At 41.1% G+C, this 27,408-nt stretch overlaps 1 protein-coding gene across 1 annotated transcript in view; it reads left to right on the top strand.

Annotated features, from left to right (window-relative positions):
- The window catches only part of DDAH1 (dimethylarginine dimethylaminohydrolase 1), a 158,323-nt gene extending 131,487 nt beyond the window's left edge, over nucleotides 1-26,836 (top strand). Inside the window, exons 5-6 of the mRNA XM_055402887.2 lie at nucleotides 21,397-21,540; nucleotides 23,777-26,836. Coding sequence (XP_055258862.1) covers nucleotides 21,397-21,540; nucleotides 23,777-23,893 — 261 coding nt within the window. The 3' untranslated portion in view covers nucleotides 23,894-26,836. The remainder of the gene's footprint in view (nucleotides 1-21,396; nucleotides 21,541-23,776) is intronic.
- The last annotated feature ends 572 nt before the right edge of the window (nucleotides 26,837-27,408 follow it).

Below are 27,408 nucleotides of genomic sequence, written 5' to 3'. Positions count from 1 at the left end.
CAGAGTCCAGAAATAAAGGAAAGTAGGGTCTGGACTGGAGAAGCAGCCATGACAACCGAGATAACCCTCTAGGGGGTGAGTTCTATTTACAGAAGTAGCAGAACATCATAACTGATGGAGTTGAAAGGGCAGGGGAGGAAAAAGGCCCAGGTCAGCACTTGGACAGATACTTATAGAACTTGCATTCTGTACTAGGCACTGTACTAGGCTCTAGGGGACAATGATCAACAAAATCACATCAGAAAAGACTACCAAATGGGGTGCCTTTGGTGGAATTCTCAGAAGAGAGTTCAAACTCTCCCTGGAGTGGTAAATTCAGTTCTCTCCATCAACACGGGAACAAACCATAGAACACTGGTGGGTAGAATGTGTTGCTGGATTCCTCTGACCTAGATTCACATTTTGAGAGCTGAGCTATACTTCAGACACATCCAACTGACGGCAGCTCTGGTAGATGGCCGACGTCTAAGCTCGTAAGACACTAATGGGGCTGGCTCCCATTTCAGTTTTCACTGGCAGCAGTCAGCAGCTCATCTGAACTTAGAGTCTCTGTCCTTTATCCTTTTCCATTTATTTTTTATTATCTTTATCTACTCACTCTCAAAGCACATGGAAAAAAATCACTTTAACATTTGTGTGCCCTCTGTCTCCAGCAGGGTCTCATTGTTTCTTGGCTGAATTGAGTTGGCAAAAGACCACACACACAAAAAAAAAATTACCCAGGATGATTTGTGCCTGGTGGACTGAAATCGTACATCACAGAATGGCCTATGTGACACTCTCACCAAGCCAACACCAGTACCCTTGATGTGGAACAGATTAGGAAATGTGTCAGTTGAGCTGGAGGGAGAATGGTTGAGTTTTGGGTTACTGTTTCTCCGTGAACATCACATGTATTAAATGCCTTAGGTGTTGATGAGTATCCTATTGCTTGGCTGAAGGTTAATAAAGCATATGGTAAAACCTAGGCACTAAATTAGAAATGGCATTTTAACCCTAAATCATTCTCCAACTTCTAGAGAAAACATGCACACGGATACAATACTGGGATTCAGCCCATCCTTAGAAACAGTGACATGCAAGAGAAGCAAATTAAAAGTAAATATTCTGGGGGAGAGGGATAAATTGGGAGTTTGGGATTAAAGTATACACACTACTACATGTAAAACAAGGACCTACTGAATAACAAAACCACTCCAGTAGTACTCTATCCTTAATAATCATTTACTATTTCTCCCATTTTAATCTGTTTTTCATTTATGGTCACTGAGGGACCCGGTATTTCTCAAATACTATCTGCTTACAGATGTATAAAACTTTGGAGATAGCTTACAACAAAGCCATTCCCTTTTATCTTTTTCTGGAGTGGGACCAAATTCAAAGCTGTAACCACATATACAGAGGTCACTCTTGGTACAGAGTTTCAAAAACAAAAAACCTACACCCTGGAAAGTGATGAGTTCAATATAGATTAGCTACCAGTAGTTGTAATATCAATAGTGGTAATAATACATTTTAGGTGTGATGTTCATGTTAATTTAATTTGAAAAGCCTAAGTTAGTGATCTTTGAACTTCAGCATACCCAAGAATCACACAGAGTGCACATTTGAAATGTGTATCACAGGAATTCCCTGGCAGTCTAGTATTACCACTTGGGCCTTCACTGCTGTGGGCCCGGGTTTGATCCCTGGTTGGGAAACTAAGATCCTGCATGGTGTGGCCAAAAAAAAAACGCACGCATATATATAGAATCCAGAAAAATGGTTCTGTTGAACCTATTTGCAGAGAAGGAATAGAGACACAGACATGGAGAACAGACTCATAGACACAGCGGAGGAAGGAGAGGGTGGGACAAAGTGAGAGAGTAGCATGGACCTATCTGCACTACCATGTGTTCACTAGATAGAGGGTGGGAAACTGCTGCCTAACACAGGGAGCTCAGCACGGTGCTCTGTGACAACCTAGAGGGTGGGGTTGAGTGGGGAGGGAGGTTCAGCGGGAGGGGATCTATGTATACTTACAGCTGATTCACACTGATATACAGTAGAAACCAACACAACATTGTAAAGCAATTATCCTCCAATTAAATAAATAATGACATGCACACCACATTTCTGGGGTTGACCACGAGAAATTCAGCAGCAACCCTGGGCATGGAGCCTAGGAACCCCTGCATGACTTGGGTGCAGGTAGTCTGCAGACCACACTGTGAGAAGCATGCCTCTGTCTGGAGTTCACCAGACATCCTATATCAGCATTTGAGGGCAGGGGGAGACAATTCATGACAAAAGTAAATCACTGTGTTGTTGGACAGAAAATGCCCCCTAATATCATTCAGAATAGTATCTTATAAAATAAAACAACTGGCATAGCACTTCAGAGAAGTAACACTCATGTGATAAAAAACCATGCAGAAACTAGTACAGCCACTATGGAGAACAGTGTGGAGATTCCTTTAAAACTGGAACTAGAACTGCTGTATGACCCAGCAAGCCCACTGCTAGGCATACACACTGAGAAAACCCGAATTGAAAGAGACACATGTACTCCAATGTTCATCGCAGCACTGTTTACAATAGCCAGGACATAGAAGCAACCTAGATGTCCATCTGCAGATGAATGGATAAGAAAACTGTGGTACATATACACAGTGGAATATTACTCAGCTATAAAAATGAATGTATTTGAGTTAGTTCTAATGAGGTGGATGAAACTGGAGCCTATTATACAGTGTGAAGTAAGTCAGAAAGAGAAACACCAATACAGGATATTAACGCATACATATGAAACTTAGAAATGGTACTGACAACCCTATATGCAAGACATTAAAAGAGACACAGATGTAAAGAACAGACTTTTGGACTAAGTGGGAGAAGTCAAGGGTGGAATGATTTGAGAGAATAGCATTGAAACATGTATTTCCATATGTAAAATAGGTGGCCGGTACAAGTTCAATGCATGAAGCAGGGCACTCAAAGCTGGTGCTCTGGGACAACTCGGAGGGATGGGGTGGGGAGAGAAGTGGGCGGGGGGTTCAGGATGGGGGACACATGCACCCATGACTGACTCATGTCAATGTATGCAAAAACCACCACAGTATTGTAAAGTAGTTCAGATCAGTTCAGTTCAGTCGCTCAGTCGTGTCCGACTCTCCGCGACCCCATGAATCACAGCAAGCCAGGCTTCCCTGTCCATCACCAACTCCCGGAGTACACTCAAACTCATGTCCACAGAGTCGGTGATGCCATCTAGCCATCTCATTCTCTGTTGTCCCCTTCTCCTCCTGCCCCCAACCTTTCCTAGCATCAGAGTCTTTTCCAGTAGCCTCCAATTAAAATAAATCAAGTAAACTTTTTAAAAGTAAAAAAAAAAAATTGTGGTAGCAAATTTCATAACATAAAGTTTATGTTTCCATTTTAAGAACAAACAAAAAAAAACATGCTAAGCTTCACTAGATTATTGAAATACAAATACCTACGAAAAGCTAATTTCTTTAAAATACAGTGACATTTTAGGGGAAATGCTTACAGAATAAGCAATATCATGTATTCCATCTAGTTCCTTTCTATCTGTTGATAATGTTTGCATATTAAAATACAACATATCTGCAATAAGTGCTTATTGTTCTAATTCTCTTTGGCTACATAAGGCTCTTAGACTTGAATAGAAAAGTCTGAAGGTCTGAAGTCCTGTGGCTTGAAAATAAGCGGGATATTAAATTTTTCAAGTAGGAACAGTGGAAAGAGGAAGGAAACTTGGGTGGGAAGTATTGTGTGCTCCCATCCCTGAGCTTGTTAGGAAGAATTTGAAAAGGTGCCCCTAGAGAGAGCACCCACGCTGATTGAAGCCGGCGTTCCAGTGACAAGGATCAATTGCACAGAAGGATGCGCACAAGCACTGACTGGAAGCTCCTCTTTGCTTCCAGAAGGTTGAGCTCTGAGTGAGTGTGTCTTACAGGAAATTGCATCAGGAGATTTTAGGAAGAGTTTAAGAGTTACTGAAATGGTAAAATGCACTGCTGAAAGATTATTCATCCATTCGTTCAACATTTAACAAATATGTTGAGCGCCTACCCCATGCCAGGCCCTGCACAGAGAGCCAGTGATGTGTCTGTGTCTCTCTGGAAGCTTCATCCACTCTCCTGTGATGACTTGGTTACCTTAACTCAATTCAATCCAAGCAGTATGTCAATTGCCTAAAGGGGCAGAGGTCAAAATATATACAGTAGGGATACTAAAATGTATTGCTCTCTCAACCAATTGATGACAGTCAGCTAATTGCCTTCTCCAACTTCTATGCCACCTTTCCTTCTTATTAATTGAACCTTGAGTTTTAAATGAACATATTGCCACTTGGAACAAAGTCCACACCTCTCAGCTTTCTTTGTCCTAGGTATAACAATGAGACTAAGTATTGTCCAATGATATGAAATTAGTGGTGCTGGGTATGAGATCTAGGAAGCCTGGATTTGAAAGAGAAGAGTTGTGCCCTTCTCCCTACCCCAAAGCTTGAAAAAAATATGTGAAGGCTGGAGCACAAACAGCTATTTCATACCACAAGGACAAGGGCTACATAACGGAGCAAAAAGCTAGAAGAACTTCAGCCTGTGATGACTGTCAAGTCCATACACTGCACTACAACCTCAAAACTCCTTTCACATGACAGAGAAAGAAACTTTTAAAAGTTGTTTAGAGGGGGCAGGTACTTCCTGTCATAGCCAAATTTAATTCTCAATGATAAAAGCTGTTTGTCTTCACTAGCCATGAACAGAAAACCCAGGTCAAACTGGCTAAAACCATGAAGGAGAATTATTGGTCCCTGTAGTTCAGAAGTAACGTAGATTTTAGGGTAGATTTGATAGGTCTGCTCAATGATGCTGACAAAGAACCAGACTCTGTCTTCCCTTCTACAGATGAGCTTCACTATAAAGCTGGCTCCTCTTCAGGGAAGCACAGTGGTTGCCAGCAGCTCCTGGCAGCTACTTGCCTCCTCACCCCCATTCAGGAAGAGGGACATCAGTTCTCTCAGAAAAGTAAGGAAGTTTCTTTCCAATATTGTCCATTCTTATTGGTTCAAATTGGTCCTCTGTTCATCCCTGAACCACTAATGGAACTGGGGGTGAATTTCTCTGGAGCTACAGTTTCCTGACTGCATCCAGGTACAATGGAGCACCACAAACAAATTCACAGGGGTACAATGGCAGAAATATAAAATTTTCAAAAAGAATACAGATATACCTGTCAGACATCACACACCATTCTACTATTAAGTTGTTTGGACCTAACTACTTAGTAAATAAAAGCGTTAGATTTGATAGAGTTTATTTTTTGTTTGTTTGTTTTGGTTTGTGTTTCACTCTTTTTTCTTGGCCTGAAGGCTCCATGAAAATATTACTGGGATACTTATGGGTACTGTGAACCAAGAGAGGAACCTTTGGCCTAGAGTCTCAGTCCTGCAGTCAGAGGTGGAATTAGCTTCCCCCAGATAATGTGGGCTTCACAGGGAGGTGTGGATATACAAGTGAAAACCCAGTGACTACTAAGAAAGCAGAGAATGGATGTGCGGGAAGCAACCACAGTGTCCATAGGCCCTTGGAAGAGCTAAACCCTGCATTCTTAGAGAACTGCCTTTGTCTAGGAAAATACAATAAGGCCTTTGGGGTAAAAGGTGAGACCCTTGAAGGCTTGGGATCAGCAGGAGACAATACAGCAAAAGAGAAAGCAAAAATGTCCTCTGTTAGAAGCAACAGGAATGTGGAGATGGGGAAAGAGCAGAGAAAAGGGAATGAGGAGAGATCTGAACTACAAAGCAGAGTTGTCGAATCTTTGAAGAACACCAGCATTTCATATTCTATTTTAAGTGTCTCTATTACTGCAGTACTCCAATCTGCCAAACTTGAGAACAATCTATTACTGTAGGTGAAGAGGGCTTTTTTTTCCAGGCAGTCAAAGAGAGACTGGGGTCCCAGCTTATGTTGACATCGTTTAAAAGAGGGACAGCACCTGTAAAATAATTATATTTCTAAAGGGATCTAATTCAGTGGGGCCAGAGATAATATGTGAATATCAGCTACCTCCTTTCCCTTCTCAACCCCTCTCCCCAAATTAGTCAAAGTTATAGAAAGGGCACAGACTAGTGGTTCTCAATCCTGTCTACATATAATAGTCATCTGGAGGGAGCATTTAAAAAGAAATAATGACATTTTTCCCTACTCTAGACCAAGTCAAAAAAGAATCTCTATGATTGGGACCCAGAAACCTATATATTTTTTTAAAGTTCCCCAGATGATTCTAATGTGTGGCCCAAATCAAGAACCGCTGGCCTAGGACATTCCACAAATCATGGAATGCAAATAGGTTGTACTAGACAACCTACTTTAGATCTTGAAAGGGAAGAGAGACTCCTTAACTTGGGAGTGGAGGAGGAGGCTGGGGAGGGGTTGATATTGTTCCTCTTTGCCCCGCTTAAATTCTCTCCACCAAACCAAGACCACTAGAAAAGGCCTGGACTGAGTCATGAGAACTAGGGTGTAGTCCTAGCTTTGCAGTTCAGTTCACTACCTTTGTGTGATTTTAGGTAAGTCACTTAATTTTTTATCTCTCTGACATGGAGGGAGGATATGGGGAAGAGGGAGGTGGGAGGGGGGTTCAAGAAAGAGAACACATGTACACCCGGGGCGGATTCATGTCAATGTATGGCAAAACCAACTAATATATTAATGTAAGGTAATTTGCCTCCAATAAAATAAAAAAAAAAATTTTTATCTCTCTGAACCTCCATAAAAGAGAAGTGGGCTTGATGAAACGACATCATTTTCCCAAGCTTTCAAAGTCCCTTCTCAACATTCACTGTCTGACACTAGCAAAGGCCAAATCCAAGAGGAAACCACAATTTCTCCTCCCCATTTCAGAAATGTAAAACAGAGAGCCCAGGAAACACCCCACATAAGTAGGTGAGGTGGGGTGGCTGCTTTCTTCATCTGCCATGGTTTGGTTGTCATTTACACGGGATTTGGGTTTCTTGTACAAGATATGTGTGGATAAAAGCTGTTTTCTTAAATACCAATCCATTTATTTTCATGGATCCTATTAATTCAGAGGAAGAATAGAAGAGCAAATGGTATACTTCTTTGGAAGTTTGATTTCTCTTTTTCTGGTTATTTTTCCTCCTATCTCCCATAAGTATCTGCTCTTATTTTAAAATATGAATAGATTCGATAGCTTTCTTCTTAAAACAGTGGTTTTCAACCAGAGGCAACTTTGTCCTCCCTTTCCCTGAAGGAAACATCCAACAGTATCTGGAGATATTTTTGTTATTATGTGGGGGGTGAAGGGGATGGATGCTACTGATATATAGTGCGTAGAGGCCAAGGATGCTCAACCTCCTATAATACACAGGACAGCCCCCAAAACAAATAATTATCCAGCCCAAAATGTCAACAGTGCTGAGGTTAAAAAAACCCATCCTAAAACATGAGTGAGATCTGTGAACCTTGTTTCACAGAAATTTCCATTTCTGAGCATATCATAGTTGAGGGGCTTTTATTCCCGATGCGTTTAGCAACTGAAATGACTCCTGAAGATCAAGTAGTTCATGACAACAAGAGAGTCTTTCAAAAGCAGGGAATTAGATAGCTATATACAATCCCAGTGGGCTTCCCAGGTGGCACTAGTGGTAAAGAACCCGCCTGCCAAAGCAGGAGACATAAGAGATGAGGATTCAATACCTGGGTGGGGAAGATCTCCTCGAGGAGGGCATGGCAACCCACTCTGGTATTTTTGCCTGGGAAATTCCATGGACAGAAGAGCCTGGTGGCTACAGTCCATGGGATCACAAAAAAGTTGGACACGACTGAAGCAACCTAGCATGCACGCATGCATACAATCCCAATATTTAATCAACTTTTATGTAATATTATTTACAGACATTGGAACTCAGAATTTCTGTGATTAAGACAATCACAGAAATTGCCTCCACAAGTACGAAATCTGAAGAGGTTTTTGTTACCAGCCTTTGAGAGAAGTGGGCTTTGGGGCCTCTCAAAACTGAGATGTTCAGTCTCCTTCACTGACAAATTCAGTGGGAGATAAACAGGTTCTGTTTTGAGTATGTACATGTGTTAGAAATAGTCTGAAGGACCTACATCAAACTTAATAGTAATTTTCCATAAGGAAAGGGAGAAGAGAAAAGACAATGATGGAATACAGGGGGAGAAAGAGGGCTTCAACTTTTTAAAGTCAGCTTTTGTGAAATATAATTTCCATACAATAAAATTCACAAGCTTTGAATGTATAGTTCAATGGGCTTTGACAAATGTGTACATTTGCATTAAGTCCAATAGAAATTTTTTCATATTTGACTCATACAAGAAACTTGTGTTATGTATTTTTATAACTTGTATTTTCATTTATAATTAAAAACATTTTTAGAAGAACTATCTGAAATTATGTAATCATACAGCACCTCATTTCTTAAGTAGCTTATAAAGATGGAAGGAGTATAGCAAAATAACCTAACTGGAAATGAAAGGGAAAGATGGTGTAAAAGGGGAACAATAATTTAAATTGGAGCCAAGTTTACTAATGTAAACTGTGAATTCTCATTTCCTCTTTACACATAGGACAATTAGACTTTAAGTTTCCAATCAGTCATCTTCTCTTGTATGTTTGAAAGCTTCATTGAGTTTAGGCTCCTATTTAGCAAATCCAATTTGCTATCCTTCCTTTTAAGTATTCATGATACCTTATACCATCAGTGTATTTCAAAAGCTCATTGAAAGCTAATCCTCAAGTATTGTCTGCCATGAGAAAACAAGAGCTACATGAGCCAAATTTTAAAACTAAAGTTATCTGTGGTACTAACAAAGAAGGTGGAGGGTGACTTAAAGTAACTTTCTATGAAAGGCCAAATTATGCTGAAATTCAAGAACCAAGTCTTATAAAACCATGAAGCCCCCTGTATAGGGCAGTGGTTTGCTACAGCTAGCTTACCCAGGCCAACTGTTACATTTTTGGGAATTTTGACAGGTGTTTATTAAACACATCTATTATTAAAAATCAAATTGTATAAACTTATGATTAAATAAAGTTTGTTCTAAAAAAGGTAATAACTTCCTAATTACATTATTACATTTTACCATTAGCCATGCTCTTACAGTTGTTTACATCTGTTTGTGTATATGGTAGTGCTATATAACAGTGTGCCCGTGCACATCCCTTCCCTAGGCCATATTCAATAATATCACAGTGGTAACTTGAAATTGGCTACGGTGAGAATGTTTGCACCACAGAAATCAGCAAAGCTACAAAACAGGACTTAATTTATCATTTTACTGATTTTCTAGACATAAGAAAGTGATGGAGAAATTTTCTAAACTTTTAATTTTGTATTGGGGTATACATGCTCAGTCACTAAGTCAAATCCAACTCTTTGTGACCCCATGGCCTATAGCCCTCCAGGCTCCTCTGCCCATGGAATTCCCAAGCAAGAATACTGGAGCAGACTGCTGTTTCCTTCTCCAGTATTGGGGTATAGCCAATAAACAATGGGAAAATTTTTAATTATGCAGATTAAACTTAAAAGTATATTATGTATGTAACAATTACATTGAGGGAAAATGAGGAAATATTCTTCCAGTATTCAAAAGCCACTATGCACTTTAGCAATGAAGTCACTTACATCATTGCCAAACAGTGTTTCATCCGTCTTACTATTGTTTACAAAATATCACCCAGCAGCCATTTTGGAATTGTTATGCTGATTTGTCAGTTGCAACTATTGGTTTGGCCTCAAATGCACAAACTGCAAAAATCAATAGAAGCATTCTGTGAGAATCAATAGGCAATATGAAAATTACAGTCAGGAGCGCTGAAGTCTTTATTATTATTTATAGATTATTGCTACCCATCCTTTATAATACATTAAAATTTATAATAAACTTCTATGGACACATTAGGCATATATTTTCCCCACATTTACCTGCATTCTACCACCTGAAGCTGAAGATCTCAGGGCACTGAACATATGCTAAAGACTTTTTTCTTAGCCTGTACCCAGGCTATGAGTACAGTTTTGTAGAGCAATTAGAAGTCCCAGTGGTGATTTTCTTCACACTGTTCCAGAAAAGAAACAAAAACGAATGCACAGACTCTCCTCTAACCCCAAGCAACTCTTTCACAAATGGCCAAGCACACCAGGTCGAGGATTTTGAATGTCTCAAAGCAAAACAATCACAATTATTGCAAAATAAATGTTTAAATGGGTACCTGATGAGATTAACCAAGGAATCATTTGCTCATACATAGACTAAGCATTAATCCACCAGTGGTGGGGTCCGAGTCAACAGAGCTGGACATGGGCATCATTACAAAGTGTGCATGTTTGGCCATTTCTCATCTCTCACCTTTGAGCTTGCCCCTCTGCTGCTCTAGAGGTGATAATGCCTCTTCACCCACTGTCCTTTTCTATTCCTGAAGGCTTTTCTCTTCCTTCATCTACTTAAAAAATAGAGTAGCTATCTCTGAGGAAACCAACCATTGTAGTCTAATAGCAAACTCAGACAACTTCAGGGATCAGACCTTCTCTGTCCAAAATGCACTTAAATGCAAACTTTTAAAAATATGTGCATGTCAAATAAACTGTATCTACAGGAAAAATTAGCCCACAGACTGTCAGTTAGTGAGTTCTGAGTCTAATCTTTCAAGGGCTATTTGCAAAGGTGGCAGACTGATGTGACCACAAATTGGTGGGCATTTGGAAACTGACTTACTTGGACCTGAATCCTGGATTTCTGTCTTCATGTGTGACCTTGGGCAAATTACTGAATTTGTCTGAACCTTTGCTTTCTTATCTGTAAAATGAATTGTTGAAGAAAGGAATGAAAATAGATGAACCATAAATAATTAGAAGATAGATCAATAAACACTTCAATTCTTTCTTGTTATTGATGACCCAAGGGAAACTGAAAGACCATCCAGTTCCCAATACCCAGGGAAGTTAATTTTTGATGATGAGATTTTAGGAGCTGAATTTAGGGTGTAGGTATCTGGAGAAGCAAAGCCAGGGCATGACTTCAATAATCAAGTAAGCAGCTGTCTACTGTACTTATTCAAGATATAAGAATAAGACTGTGGGGGATTTGCATCTGCTACATAGCTAGTCATAGAGAAGCATGGCAGGGGGAAGAAGGGAGGGAAGAATGCCAGATTTTGCATTTGGGGAGGGTTGCTTTGGTCTGATTTTTTCCCTCTCCACCCCTTGAGTCAAAAATTCAAACTAGGGCTGTAACTCACCCAGAGAATTGCTACTTGTTCCTTCTGCTCCTACTCTGTTCCTCAGCCCTCCACAGAGTTCAGAGTGGTCTTATAAGAGTTGGGAGGGGCAGGGGGCGGGGGTGCGGGTCCCAGCCTTCCATAGAAACCATTGTGTTTGAGGATTCCTTCCAGAAATAGTTTTTGTGACTTGCGGTTGTAGTTTGAATAACAGAAGAAATCTTTCCTGCACATTTTCATGTGGCCCATATGATCTGAGTAAAAGCAGCAGCTCCAAACATGAGATAATTTATGGAGGAAATGTCAGCTAGCTTGGAAGGAAATATTTGGCATTGAAAGTTTGCCCAGATTTAACTAGAACGAACCACGTAACTTCATTCTTAGGATCTATACGACCCATCAATTCAGAGAGGTTGTTTAAAAGGCAGCCTCACTTGGGTTGTGTTCATTTTGAGCTGATCCATGGTAACACTATTAAAAAATGAAAACATGATATCAATTCTAGAATGTCATTCATAGCTATTTGACGGAGCCTTAAAAGGACTGCCAGGACTTGATGCCTGGTGTATTGTCAAATTCTCAATAAACTCTTGATGGATGGGTGGATAAATAAATGTATGAATGATTTTAGATATCCAGGAGCAATGAAAAGTGTGCTTCACATCATATACTGTATATCTCAATAGAATCTATAATGAGTTGTTTTATTGAGTTGGTTCCACTTTGATATGTTAAGATGAATACATATGTATGTTTCATAGGAAGATCCGGTATGAGCAAGCCAAGAATGTGCTCTGTTTCCTAAACATCTTTAATCACCTTCTATACAACTTTGATTCGGTATTTGACCAATGCGTCCTACATTGTTCTGTGAAACAACATAGCCTGGGAATTTTTTCAAAATAAGTGATGTACAAAGAAACCATGAGTAAGTAACAAGTGAGAGAATGAAATTGCCTTCCAGACCCTTGGATGAGAAAATTCCCAGAAATGTTGGGAACTGCCGGAAATGCCTGGTTGTTAATGCAACTAGCCATGCAAATTATCTTGGGCTGGAAGCCAGACATTTCCCACTCTGTTTTGTGACAGCTCCCCTCTGGGGAGCAATGTGGGTTCCTTCGGATGAGCAGCTGTGTAACAGACCACCAGGACGTGGCCAAGATGATTCTCAGAGCCATTTCCTCTTAGGGCTGCGTGCCTTCTTCGTGAAGGAGAGGCCTGTGTAAGAAGTGACACTGACTTTCATTTTACTGCTAGTTTACCCTTGACCTAGCTTAAATTATAGATTATCATCTTCTGAAGGCAGAATCCATGCCCAGGTTAACTTGGCGTCTTGCCTAGGTTCCCACCTTCCACTGCCATCATGCCAGGCCTGAAGGGGGAGCTCTAGGAAGACAGTGGAATTGGACTGAATGCCAGTTGTATCCTGTCCTGAGTAGCTCGGTTGGTAAAAACTATGCCTGCAATGCAGGAGACCCAGTTTCGACTCCTGGGTAGGGAAGATCCCCTGGAGAACCAATAGGCTACCCACTCCAGTATTCCTGGGCTTCCCTGGTAAAGGATCTGACTGCAATGCAGGAGACCTGGGTTTGATTCCTGGGTCAGGAAGATCCCCTGGAGGAGGGCATGGCAACCCACTCTAGTATTCTTGCCTGGAGAATCCCCATGAACAGAAGAACTTGGCGGGCTACACTCCATGGGGTGGCAAAGAGTCAGACACGACTGAGCAACTAAGCACAGCATAGCACACATAGTGAGTGAAATAACTCCTTTGGGAAATGGCAAAAGTCAGAAAGAAGTTCAGAACAGTGATTTAGCCTTTCAGTTCTTCCCCCGAAGCCCTGTAGTAATCCTGTGTGTTGCCCAGAATCCGGGGCCTCTGGGGACCTTGTAGCGTGTGCATGGTTTAGGGGCTTCTCCTTTTCATTCTGGCTCCCAGGGCAGTGAGAAGCAGGAAGTACAGTCCCTGGGGTTAAAAGAACACTTTACACACAGCTTTGGAGCATTACACCTCCTCCACCCCTTTTTAGGAAAAAATATTGGGACATAGAACTAAATAGACCAACAGCCACATTCTCAGGATATTTGAAATGATGCTCATCTTTTAACAAAGGCTGCCGTGCATCCACAAAGCAGAAGCAAAACCTGTTTCTCTGCCTTATGCTGGCTCCATCACTGAGCTATTTGAGGTGATGCCCTGCCAGGAGGGCTGCGAGCACATCCTCACATCCTCACAGTGCCGTTCCAGCACAACAGGGGAAAGATGCTAGACAGACACACAATCTCCTGAATCTTTTTCCGTGTGTTCCCCTCTGGATGGCAAGCACCCTGCATTCTGTATATACATACATCTCCTGAACCCAGCTATAAATAAACGCAAGCTGTCTTATTCAGACAATAACAACACATAAGAAAAAATAAAATAATCACTAACAGGAAAAGAAAAACCTGTTCTTTGTCCCAAAAGATGGAAACCCTTTGTGTTTAGAATAAGTACCTTTAGCTTTTTCATGGAAACAATGTAATTTTTTGCTTATTATCTATAGTTACCACTTCCTAAATCCTTTTAATTTAGAAAGACTACGCCTGACAGAGCTTTTGTAATTTTTCTTCCATAGTTAAGCAGAACTACTCACTGCTCCAAACGGGGTCTGTTCTATTATTAAAAGTCATTTCTTTTGGCATATTTTTAAACCTGTCTTAAAATGATAACCAGGGGGCCTTGATAAATTAATTGCAAAGCTTCTCCTAAGGTGGCTTCAGTGGTTTCACTTAGACATTTATTTTAAGAGTATCTCTCAATAGAATTTATCAGTGAATTACTTTATGTATTCCCAGCATTAAAGTATTCCCCCACTAAGAATATTATCATTCCTTTCCTCATAGTGATGAAAAAAAGTGAAACTATCCTCAAACAATGTTAGGTTGGGTACTGACCCTTATGTCAGTAATTTTAGGAATGTTCCCACCAGAAGTTATAAATCATACATATAAGACCCGGAAGAGAGAGAAACTTTAAAGAGTAAGGAAAAACAGCTATTAGAATTTCACATAAACACCGTTAACTGAAGAACAATAAATCAAGCACATAGGAAGCGGGGGTGGTACTGTTCAAACTAGAAGGTTGGTGGGGGTGAGGCGGGGTGGATAGGAGGGAGCATGGTGAGAGCTGAAGGCCAGGTAAACAAAGCACACCAGGAAAGGAAGTATTCTGTCTCCGTTACTCCAGAGAAACTGGGCACTTTCTGAGGTAGGCATAACCTTGAAGATTCTAGTTTGTTCTTCATGGTTAAACAAGAAGTCAGCACTGATAACATCCTTGATAACACTTCCTCTGGAATGTACAGCATTCCATGTTTCTGCTTCATAGTCACCCCCGGAGAAGCATGAGTCAGACTGAGAGGTGGGGAGTTTGCCAGGCTGCTCATGGGATCATTGAAGTTATACTCAGGCCTGTGAGGTATGGACTTGCTATGCTTCTTTCTCTTTCAGCTAGTCTTGTACTAAGAGCCATAGATGATTTCTTGACCTCAAAACAGACCATTTTAAGTGTGCGTTTAAAGGGCAAAGTTTGCTAGAACAGTAGATGGGACTGCAGACTGGACACATGAACCCTGTTTGTCTGATCATGCTGTGGTAAAATACTAGTAGCTAATTAAGGGATTAATACAGTGCCTAATTATATTCATTATCTTCATTTATCTTTCATAATAAATGTGTGAGAGACCATTATTATTCCAGTTTTATAGACGAGGAGTCTGCAGTACACAGGGTCACAAAGAGTCGGACACAGCTGAGCAACTGAACAACGGATGAGGAAGCTAAGAAGTGAAAAAAAAGAGCTTGAATTTCCATAGCTCACAGCGGAGAGAACTGAGACTCAAGAAAGGAAGAAAGTGAAGTCGCTCAGTCGTGTCCGACTCTTTGCGACCCCGTGGACTGTAGCCCACCAGGCTCCTCCCTCCATGGGATTCTCCAAGCAAGAGTACTGGAGTGGGTTGCCATCTCCTTCTCCAGGGGTTCTTCCCAACTCAGGGATAGAACCCGGGTCTCCTGCATTCCAGGCAGACGCTTTAACCTCTGAGCCACCAGGGAAGCCAGGTCTTATTCCAGAGTTCATGGTCTTAATGTGTCCCTTTCCACACCATGATAAAGCGAAGCTACTATTACTGTGTTTTGAAAGCAGCCAAAAGAAAGCCTGCGTAAGATATAAGTAAATAGCAATTCATAAGAGAGTTACTTGGGTCTGGATTTTTTTCTCTTAAACAAGTCTCTTCATATTATTTTGCAGCATATCCATTTCAAAAAGAGAGCTCAGTTGAATATATTGATAATTTGCTTAGAATAGTGCTTAATTGTCCATGTATTGAATGGCTGCTGCTGCTGTGCTGTTCTCAGTTATGTCTGACTCTGCAACCCCATGGACTGTAACCTGCCAGGATCCTCTGTCTATATGACTTTCCAGGCAAGAATACTAAAGTGGATTGCCATTTCCTCCTTCAGGGAATCTTCCCAACCCAGGGATCGAACCTGATTCTTTTTGATCTCCTCCAGTGGCAGGCAGATTCTTTACCACTGAGCCACCTGGGGAGCCCATATGTATTGAATAGATCTGAGGTTTCTCAGTCTAGGTGTTAAAGAAGCGCCCACCCTACTGGTGGGTGATTCACCCTATGGGTCTATCCCCTCAGGGAACAATTTAAAATAAAAAGTGCAAGAGAGATGTCCAGTCAAATCTAAACTGTACCATGCCATAATAAGATTACACATGAAAAGAGAAGAAATAGTACCATGATTAATGGTACCATGGTCAGTTTTTACCATAAATTAAAAGTACCAAATAAGTGAAAAATAAATGATATGGTACTTTGTAGGACAAAGATTTTGCTGCAGCTCTGGAGGTTAAGAAAGAGAGCAAAGTGAGATGATTAATAAATTAAGTTTTGAGTTGCACAAATCTGGATTTAAATCTACCTGCATGAGCTTGGTCAAGTTTTTTGACCTTTCTCAGTCCATTTTCTTGATCTGTAAAATGGGAATTTGGGGATGCAATAATACATATAAAGTTGTCAGTATGGTGCTCTGCTTGTTCTGATTGTAATACAATTGTCTGACAGTCTCCTCCAGTAGGCTGTGACCTCTTCAAACACTGGATATTATCCTGCTTATCTTTGCATCTTCATAGAACCGATTAACTTCGGCTTCTTCAGCATTACTGGTTGGGGCATAGGCCTGGATTACTGTGATATTGAATGGTTTGCCTTGGAAACGAACAGAAATCATCCTGTCATTTTTAAGATTGCATCCAAGTACTGCATTTCGGACTCTTTTGTTTACCATGATGGCTACTCCATTTCTTCTAAGGGATTCCTGCCCACAGTAGTAGATATAATGGTCATCCGAGTTAAATTCACCCATTCCAGTCCATTTTAGTTCACTGATTCCTAGAATGTCGACATTCACTCTTGCCATCTCCTGTTTGACCACTTCCAATTTGCCTTGATTCATGGACCTAACATTCCAGGTTCCTATGCAATATTGCTCTTTACAGCACCGGACCTTGTTTCTATCATTGGTCACATCCACAACTGGGTATTGGTTTTGCTTTTGCTCCATCCCTTTATTCCTTCTATAGTTATTTCTCCACTGAGCTCCAGTAGCATACTGGGCACCTACCGACCTGGGGAATTCCTCATTCAGTATCCTATCATTTTGTCCTTTGTTACCGTTCACGGGGTTCTCAAGGCAAGTATACTGAAGTGGTTTGCCATTCCCTTCTCCAGGGGACCACGTTCGGCTGTGGTCCATGTGATTAGATCAGCTAGTTTCCTGTGATTATGATTTCAGTTTGTCTGCCCTCTGGTGCCCCCTAGTAATACCTACCGTCTTATTTCGGTTTCTCTTACCTTGGTCGTGGAAAATCTCTTCACAGCCGCTCCAGCAAAGTGCAGCTGCTGTACCTTACCTTAATCGGTTCTATGAAGACCTACAAGACCTTTTAGAACTAACACCCAAAAAAGATGTCCTTTTCATTATAGGGGACTGGAATGCAAAAGTAGGAAGTCAAGAAACACTTGGAGTAACTGGCAAATTTGGCCTTGGAGCACGGAATGAAGCAGGGCAAAGGCTAATAGAGTTTTGTCAAGAGAATGCACTGGTCATAGCAAACACCCTCTTCCAACAACACAAGAGAAGACTCTACACATGGACATCACCAGATGGTCAACACCGAAATCAGATTGATTATATTCTTTGCAACCAAAGATGGAGAAGCTGTATACAGTTAGCGAAAACAAGACCAGGAGCTGACTGTGGCTCGGATCATGAACTCCTTATTGCGAAGTTCAGACTTAAATTGAAGAAAGTAGGGAAAACCACTAGACCATTCAGATATGACCTCAATCAAATCCCTTATGATTATGCAGTGGAAGTGAGAAATAGATTTAAGGGACTGGATCTGATTGATAGAGTGCCTGATGAACTCTGGACGGAGGTTCGTGACATTGTACAGGAGACAGGGACCAAGACCATCCCCATGGAAAAGAAATGCAAAAGAGCGAAATGGCTGTCTGAGGAGGCCTTACAAATAGCTGTAAAAAGAAGAGAGGCGAAAAGCAAAGGAGAAAAGGAAAGATATAAGCATCTGAATGCAGAGTTCCAAAGAATAGCAAGGAGAGATAAGAAAGCCTTCCTCAGTGATCAATGCAAAGAAATAGAGGAAAACAACAGAAAAGGAAAAACAAGAGACCTCTTCAAGAAAATTAGAGATTCCAAGGGAACTTTTCATGCAAAGATGAGCTCGATAAAGGACAGAAATGGTATGGACCTAACAGAAGCAGAAGATATTAAGAAGAGGTGGCAGGAATACACAGAAGAACTGTACAAAAAAGATCTTCACGACCAAGATAGTCACGATAATGTGATCACTGACCTAGAGCCAGACATCTTGGAATGTGAAGTCAAGTGGGCCTTAGAAAGCATCACTACGAACAAAGCTAGTGGAGGTGATGGAATTCCAGTTGAGCTATTTCAAGTCTTGAAAGATGATGCTGTGAAAGTGCTGCACTCAATATGCCAGCAGATTTGGAAAACTCAGCAGTGGCCACAGGACTGGAAGAGGTCAGTCTTCATTCCAATCCCAAAGAAAGGCAATGCCAAAGAATGCTCAAACTACCGCACAATTGCACTCATCTCACACGCTAGTAAAGTCATGCTCAAAATTCTCCAAGCCAGGCTTCAGCAGTATGTAAACCGTGAACTCCCAGATGTTCAAGCAGGTTTTAGAAAAGGCAGAGGCACCAGAGATCAAATTGCCAACATCCGCTGGATCATGGAGAAAGCAAGAGAGTTTCAGAAAAACATCTATTTCTGCTTCATTGACTATGCCAAAGCCTTTGACTGTGTGGATCACAATAAACTGTGGAACATTCTGAAAGAGATGGGAATCCCAGACCACCTGACCTGCCTCTTGAGAAACCTGTATGCAGGTCAGGAAGCAACAGTTAGAACCAGTCATGGAACAACAGACTGGTTCCAAATAAGAAAAGGAGTGCGTCAAGGTTGTATATTGTCACCTTGCTTATTTAACTTATATGCAGAGTACATCATGAGGAACGCTGGGCTGGAAGAAGCACAAGCTGGAATCAAGATTGCTGGGAGAAATATCAATAACCTCAGATATGCAGATGACACTACCCTTATGGCAGAAAGTGAAGAGGAACTCAAAAGCCTCTTGATGAAAGTGAAAGAGGAGAGTGAAAAGGTTGGCTTGAAGCTCAACATTCAGAAAACAAAGATCATGGCTTCTGGTCCCATCACTTCATGGGAAATAGATGGAAAAACAGTGGAAACAGTGTCAGACTTTGTTTTTTTGGGCTCCAAAATCACTGCAGATGCTGATTGCAGCCATGAAATTAAAAGACGCTTGCTCCTTGGAAGGAAAGTTATGACCAACCTTGATAGTATATTAAAAAGCAGAGACATTACTTTGCCGACCAAGGTCCGTCTAGTCAAGGCAATGGTTTTTCCCGTGGTCATGTATGGATGTGAGAGTTGGACTGTGAAGAAAGCTGATCGCCGAAGAATCGATGCTTTTGAACTGTGGTGTTGGAGAAGACTCTTGAGAGTCCCTTATACTGCAAGGAGATCCAACCAGTCCATTCTAAAGGAGATCAATCCTGGATGTTCATTGGAGGGACTGATGCTAAAGCTGAAACTCCAATACTTTGGCCACCTCATGCGACGAGTTGACTCACTGGAAAAGACTCTGATGCTGGGAAAGGTTGGGGGCGGGAGGAGAAGGGGACGACGGAGAATGAGATGGCTGGATGGCATCACCGACTCTGTGGACATGAGTTTGAGTGTACTCCGGGAGTTGGTGATGGACAGGGAGGCCTGGCGTGCTGTGATTCATGGGGTCGCGGAGAGTCGGACACGACTGAGCGACTGAACTGAACTGAACTGAACTATCTTTGCATCTCTGAGCCTTTGATATACTGCTTAAGCTCATCCCCACTCCCGATGTTTCCTTCTCTGTGAAGGATATTCCATATTACTTCTGGTTTCTATCTGCCCTTGACATGGTCCCCACTAGGAAAAGAGAATGGTTTACCTGCTGGTGAGCCAAGAAGACCTTACCATCTGTACTCTTCACATCCTCTTGGGAATGAAGTTTCTGCGGGGAGCTTGCTGTCTCTTCCACTCTTTCCCGACATAAATCTTACTGTCCAGTGGCTCTGTGACTGAATGTGCAAGAGACCTAACTCTGGGTTCTAGTAATTTGAGGCCCATTTCCACACAGATATTGGGGGGTAAAGGAAGACCTAGCTGGAAATGTAGATTAGAACCAGACAATGAAAAGATCTTGTTATACCTTCATGGCATGACATTTTGGCAGATTCTTTCAAATGTATAGAAGCTACATGAGTAAGCCCAAAATAATACTTGTTTTCATTTTTGATGTTTGGATATTTTTGGCCTTTTGGGGTGAGGGTAGGGGGTGAGGGAGGTTGTTATTTGCGTTTTTGTTTTAATTTGTTGAGGGACTGAAGATGAGATACCAATATTTTTAATTCTTTGTAGAATTCATCTGTCTTATTTTTAAGTTGTTTTTATACTACAGTACTTACTAATAAACCCTTCACTTGATGAATAGACTTGCTAAGTCGGTTTTTCTCCAAGTGTGGTCCAGGGACCATCTCCCTCAAAATTACCCGGAGGGACCTCAGAATACAAATTTCTGTTCCTCACCTTAAATCTGTCAAACCAGAATCCCTAGGGGTGAGACCTTGGAATATGACTTTAACGTTCACCTCCCCCAGGGGATTTTTATGCTTATTGTATTAAGGACAGCACCTGCTAACAGACAATTCAATTCTATTTATTAATAAATGAACCTGGAAGAATAAATTATGTTTGTGCATGTATGTGTGCTGCTGCTGCTGCTGCTGCTAAGTCACTTCAGTCGTGTCCGACTCTGTATGACCCCATAGACGGAAGCCCACCAGGCTCCCCCTTCCCTGGGATTCTCCAGGCAAGAACACTGGAGTGGGTTGCCATTTCCTTCTCCAGTGTGTGAAAGTGAAAAGTGAAAGTAAAGTCGCTCAGTCGTGTCTGACCCTTAGCGACCCCACGGACTGCAGCCTACCAGGCTCCTCCATCCATGGGATTTTCTAGGCAAGAGTACTGGAGTGGCTTGCCATTGCCTTCTCCGATGTACATGTGCAGTTATCGCTAAATCAATAACTGACCATTCTGATTATTGCTATAGTCTTTTCCCTATAGACCAGAACAGTCCTGCTAACTCAGCCAAGGATATTACCAAAACCCCAGCGGGGCCTTTTGTCTGTGTGTCTTTCTGATAGATCTTATGAACAAAATCTAGAAAAAATAATCATTTAAAAACCCTTAAAAACACTTTTAAAAGAACCCTTACAGTTCTTCCAAAGAACCATAGTTACATCTGGTTTTCCTTTTCTGGTTTTAAGTGACTGGAAGTAATGGACAAACTTCTACACAAAGGAGCATGCTTAGGTGTAGGTTGCAAGCTTTTATCCTGCCACACTGCCCACCTGTTGGCCGATGTGGGAGATGCTCTGCTTAGGCCGGCTTTGTATCTCTCTATAGATCATGCAACAGATGAGTGATCATCGCTACGACAAACTCACGGTGCCTGATGACACGGCCGCAAACTGCCTATACCTGAATATCCCCAGCAAAGGCCACGTCTTGCTGCACCGAACCCCAGAAGAGTACCCAGAAAGTGCAAAGGTAATAAAACGTCCTTCCTGACACAGTAGCTGGGGAGACTCCTCGAAGCCTTCCTGCCTAAGGATTCTTTTCACGATCGAGTGACAAATAACAGGGGCTTCCTTTCCCCCTATACACATCATTAGGAAAGCCAAAAGGATAACATAATTTAGGGCCAAAGGAAAGTTGATTTAGCTTGTTCTTCTCATTAGTGTCATTGGCCAGTAATGCATGCAGAGTAATTGAGATGATCGTGCCTGGTATTCAGAGCCTTTCAAATGAGTATTGGATCTCCTGAGTCTGTGCTCCAGCTATGATTAAATGTACTTCCTGACACTCACATGCTCATAAAGCATACAGACCTACACAGGTCAACTGTGTCATTATTTCTGACAAATCTAAACTGCCCCTCATCAGAGGGTAATTTATTCCTTAAGGCAGAGAAGTAGGAATGACCCAAAGAGAAGCATGCTCATTGTCAGGGCTGCAGAAAAGCAGGGATTACACATCCTCAGCAGCAAAGTCTTGAAAGGAGAGAACAGGAAGAAATATAAAATATTGCACACTCAGAACCAGTGAGCTGGTCCCTACAAGTATCTCTTCATTTGTGTTCTAAACAGCGAAATGCCTCCTCGGTATGGAATTCTTTCCTGGTCTGAGAGAAAGGCTGGTCTTCCCAGCCTTTCAAAGCACTCTGTTAGTCTTACCTGTATACTTTAGTAATTTCAATTTAATCATACCAAACAGATCCAAGGGTGCTCATGCATAGATCCTTCAAGGGTTCAGATCCTTTTTAGGCATTTCAGCATCATCTCTGCCCAAAGGAACAAGATATCTATATGAAGCATTACAGAAGAGCCTTAAAAGCCATTGCTCTCTCTTTTTTTATATGCATGTATCTTAGGTTTAAAATTTTTATAAGACAGTTTTGCTACCTTTTAAAAATTCAGTACTATATAATTACTAGGCTGATTCTCATAATCAGGATCTCCCTCAGCAGATTAAAAAGGGAGAAGGGGAAGAGGATAAAGATTTTTTTTTTCAATTTTCATGGCCAAAAGTTTGAATCTGAGGAAAATAGAGGACCTCTGACCCCCCAGACTGCGTTTTAACCAGATCTCAGATGAATACTGGATCTCATACCTTAATGTGCATCAAAGTTGTTAAAAATACAGGTTCCTGGACTCCCACCCTGGAATCTGCAGAATCAGTAAGCACCCTAGTCACTGAACTTACTTGGGGAAATGGAGCTCTGGATCGTTCATACCTACCTCTTCAGCCACATCAACCATGTGATAGTGGGATTATCATTAACTGCTTCTGAATTCAGCCCTGGGTCTATCACCAAAAACATAACATTATTCATGTCTATAGAGGGCTTTCTCTGTGCCAGTCACTGTGCCTGGCATGCTGTATGCATTATCTTATTCCTCCATTACAGCAGCCCGTGCAGGCACTATTATTCCAGTCTTACAGAGAAATAATCCCATGGGGATGCTAATTGACTGAAATCACACTTGAAACCATGAGTTGACAGAATTGGGGCTGGAATGCAGCTCTAATTCCAGCACTCTTAATTAACCATGGTACCGAATTTTAAGGAACCAAGTACATTCTACAGAAGCATGGTGGATTGGTTTTAGACAGTATATTTTCAAGTGATTTTTTTTAAACAATATGCTTTGATTTATCATCAGAGAAAAATCTGTTTACTGTTTATTTGAAGGTTTGACACATGCTTTCTTTCTATTCATGTCAAAAGATGCTCTAAAATTCACACCTGTCATTTAAAAGCACTTTGACCTGAAACCCTTCATTTAAATCATATTTTGGCAAGTGTTTCTAGTTAGCTTGTTAAGGAAAGAAACATTGTAGTTGAGAGGGTTTTAAAGTGTGGAGAGAGAGTCATACTCAGACTGAAATCAAGGCCACAGACTTTCATATATCACTTAATCCAGCTCTGACAAGGGCAGAATAAAGGCCTTTCTAGTAACAACCACATTTCTGACACATCTTTGGCTTTGAGGTTGGAGCAGAGAGCTAGTGGTTAACCAGTGCTGCTCGCTTTATGGGTTTCGCTGTGGGCATGGGTGTGGTCTCAGTGACATGCATACCTTGGGGTTCCATGTATGGAAAGCCTAAACTCACAAGCTAAATGACTTATCTATCCCACGCAGAGGGAGTGGGGCTGGGGGGGCGCGGGGAAAACAGAGGCAGAAACTGAACCTTCTCTACTTTTCCTTGATTCCTCCCGCAGGTTTATGAAAAGCTGAAGGACCATATGCTGATCCCCGTGAGCAATTCTGAACTTGAAAAGGTGGACGGGCTGCTGACCTGCTGCTCGGTTTTAATTAACAAGAAAGTTGACTCCTGAGTCGCAGTCCCTCCCTTGTATCCGGCAGTGCTGCACTCCTAAGGCCGGTAACTGTACCCACTTCTGTCGTTTTCACTGACAATCTCCTGTGCCACTGCGCCACTAACCCTGGTTTGCAATTCTAAGTTTCATTCCTTCGTTCTGCACCTCCCCCACCCCCTCCCCTCGCAGTGGTACCTAAACTGTGGATTTGCTCAACGAGTTAAGCAATCTAGAAAATATAGAGCTAATGAATTATTGAAACGTGATTAATACTAGTAAGGAAACACTTGTTTTAGTGTTTGTATTATCTGTGTGAAAATCATTTAGTTGCCAATATATGCTGAAGAATGTCTTCTTGATCAGTCAGATAAACTGGGTTTTCTTTCTGTATGTTATTAGTAATCTCTGGCTCCTGTGAAATTCCCTGGTCCAGGGATCCTCTCCTTTTCCCTCTTTTTTCTTCTTTTCCTACTTCTGTCACTGTCACCTTGACCTTAGGTAGAATCCGGGGTCTCACCTTCTCCACACCTTCCTGCAAGTAGACTCTTCTGCAAGTCTTCTCTGCCTCACGGCTGCATCTTCTACCATCACACCACTCACCCCCAAAAGGGTCCACCTTAGCAGAACTGTGACGAAAATCAGAGCAGCTGTTGAGGGGAGACTTAACTTACACAGTGGCAGTTCCCGATGGAGTTTGCCCCAGAGATCTAAATCCCAGAAGAAATAGGACACCACACCTAGGAAGGTGAATTCAGAATAAGATGGTTGCTAGGGGACTGCAGATCAAGAAGCTTGGAAACAGTGCATGGGTACAACACTTCAGGAAGTCTTTAAGTCACATTCCATGAATTTTTGCTTCATTACTGACCATGTACAGACCTTGAGGAAAAGACTGAATTTTTTTTGTTTAACTCACTTTCATTCCTCCCCACCCCCGCCCCAGTTGTAACTCACGCTGTTTCCACCCTTCTACCCCTACACTTTTCCTGATCTACAGAGTTATTCCTTTCAGAAGAGACATTACATTTAACAATGATTGTAGATGGGCTGCTGCTGCTGCTGCTGCTAAGTCGCTTCAGCTAGTGCAAGGCAATTGGAGCATGTTCAGGAAATGATAGGCTTGGTGCTTGAAACCAGCCACAGACAATGGACAATTCTACTTTGAAATATCCATGAACATTTACTGTGGAATTCAATTAAAATTTATTTCCTGTCTAGCCTTCCTGTTACACAAGCTTAAACTGACACAAATCTCTTAACAAAGAACAATGCTGCAGCGAAGGGAGAGATAGTTGTCTTTTACTTAAACCTAAAAGAATCAGCCTTTTAGCAACCCGGGGAAATGGTACTTTCCAAGGAATGGTGACTGATCCAGGCATGTTATCAAACTTCCCAGTCATCTCCACCTTTCCTATAAGGCTTTGGCTTCTTAAGATTCAGGGAGTTTAAGAAATGCTACTTCAAGTCTTGCTCTGCTCACCTACAGGTTTGTAATCAGACATTCCTTATGTTTGGTGACCAAGAGAGAATACCTTCATTTATTCTATCTCCCCCTGAGCTAATGAAAGTCAGAAACCTCTGAGCATGCAAGACATCCTTAACCACTATTTTTTTATTTGATGATTTTATGTCAGACTTTGAAGAAATTCCTTCTCCTCCTTCTTTTTCTTTTTACTTAACTTTAATATTCATATCATGTACAAATATCTAATTTCATGCATCCTATGACTAAAACATCTTGATTACTGTCATATTTCCAACTGTCTCATCATGGGTGAACAATATATTTTTGCTACAGAGAGAATGAATGTCACTCACATGCCAAGTTAATAAATAAAATTTGTCCTCACCACTTATAGCTGCCCTTTTGGGTTAAATCTTGCCCTATGCTGGCAAAAACAGAAATCCTCCCCAAGAGAGTTCAACATCTCAAAAACAACCATGGGAAAATGAACGCAATGAGCCACTTCAGGCTTACTAGTAAAGCTAACTGGCTTATGATTTTCAATATCTTTATTTCTAGCATTCCAAATTAAAGAACTGTTCTCTATTATGTTTAGTAAATTGAAAGTGGATCAATTTTTCTTTTGAACAGTTTGTTCTAACAGAAGGCTGTTTTCACTTTTCTTTTTCTTTGCGTCTTTCCATCTTTCCTTCTCTTTGTCTCAAGAAATCACTTAGCATCTATGTGCCTCTTCTACAGAATCTTATTCTGCACTGTTCCATCACCTACAGGACTGGCTTCTTTGGACCTATCTGTGGTATGATGATGTGAAAACCTAAAACACTTGAGAATACTAATATTCTTTCTTTGGTGTACTCATCAGCATAATATTATCTTTGAAGAGGAAAGACAACCCATTATATAGGTTCCTCTTTTGTCCCATGTGATTTACAAGGATAAACTAACAGAAACTGCTTTTTGACATTATAAGGACATTAGAAATTGTATGTAAGTAAATAACAGTTGAGTCAGAATATTGTGGTCAATAAGATTCAGCTTACCAAGGACAATATAGAGAAAGTACATGATGTGGCATTATTTCTCAACTGTGACAGATTGCTATAGAAATCAGCAGGCAGATCTCTCTCCTGTGTATCGATTGCTCTTTCAAGCTACTGTGAACAGATTCCTAAGGCTATCTCTTCATCCCGAAGGGGGGAAATAGTCTGCAGATGAACAATGTGATTTATTTAGAGTTGCATGTTAATCTTTGTAATTATTTACTCCTTAACATCCTACAAAACTCAGAAATGATTTCCACATGGTGTTAGATTTATTGTGCATTTTATCTTACTGACCATCCTGTTGCAGGCCATGTATGATTATCCACTCTGTGTGCCAAAACCAGTAATGCCTTTCACGGCCCTTTAGTCCAGAGAAGTTCTGCACTGATTTTAGTCTTTTGCTGTCCTTATCCTACAAGTATACCAATCACGATGGAATAAAGTGTGAGTTGTACTGTGCTCGACAGCCTGTGTCTCTTTTTTGCAACAGAAACTTCTATGGTGAATGAAATCACCATTTCCTTGCTTTCAGAGATGGGAAGGTTTTTTCTCTTTTCCTATAAGATATGGGATTAGATATACTATATCTGTAAATAAGATGCCATCCAAACCTTGGATTAAAATGACAATTGAAGGATACTTCATCCTTCTGGTGCTTAAGAAGTACGCATATTATCCATGCCTGGTCAGGAGACCTTGATTTCACATGTGTTCCTCCTCAAAACAGCTTCCCTGGTTTCTTGTACTCCTAACTGTCGTCAGCACATTATAATATGGCTCAGTTATGGAGACCGTTGAACAGTTTTTTTAATATGCTAATGCAAGAGTTTGGTTTTTTGTTTTATTTTATAGTACGCATTTTTTTAAGGAAATTTGAAGGTTTTTTTAATGAGGCTTTTTATTTCCAACAATTTTTTGCAAACTGAAAGTAGCTTCATTGTTCTCTTTTTTGATTGTAAAGGTAATAACTGCTCATCGCAAAAATAAAAATCACACCATACCCCCCAAAAAACATAAAACATAGG

This window comes from Moschus berezovskii, chromosome 4 (assembly GCF_049115385.1).
Source record: "Moschus berezovskii isolate FMDL1 chromosome 4, NW_MosBer_1.0, whole genome shotgun sequence".
NCBI lineage: Eukaryota > Metazoa > Chordata > Mammalia > Artiodactyla > Moschidae > Moschus > Moschus berezovskii.
This window is presented reverse-complemented; position numbering and strand designations above follow the sequence as displayed.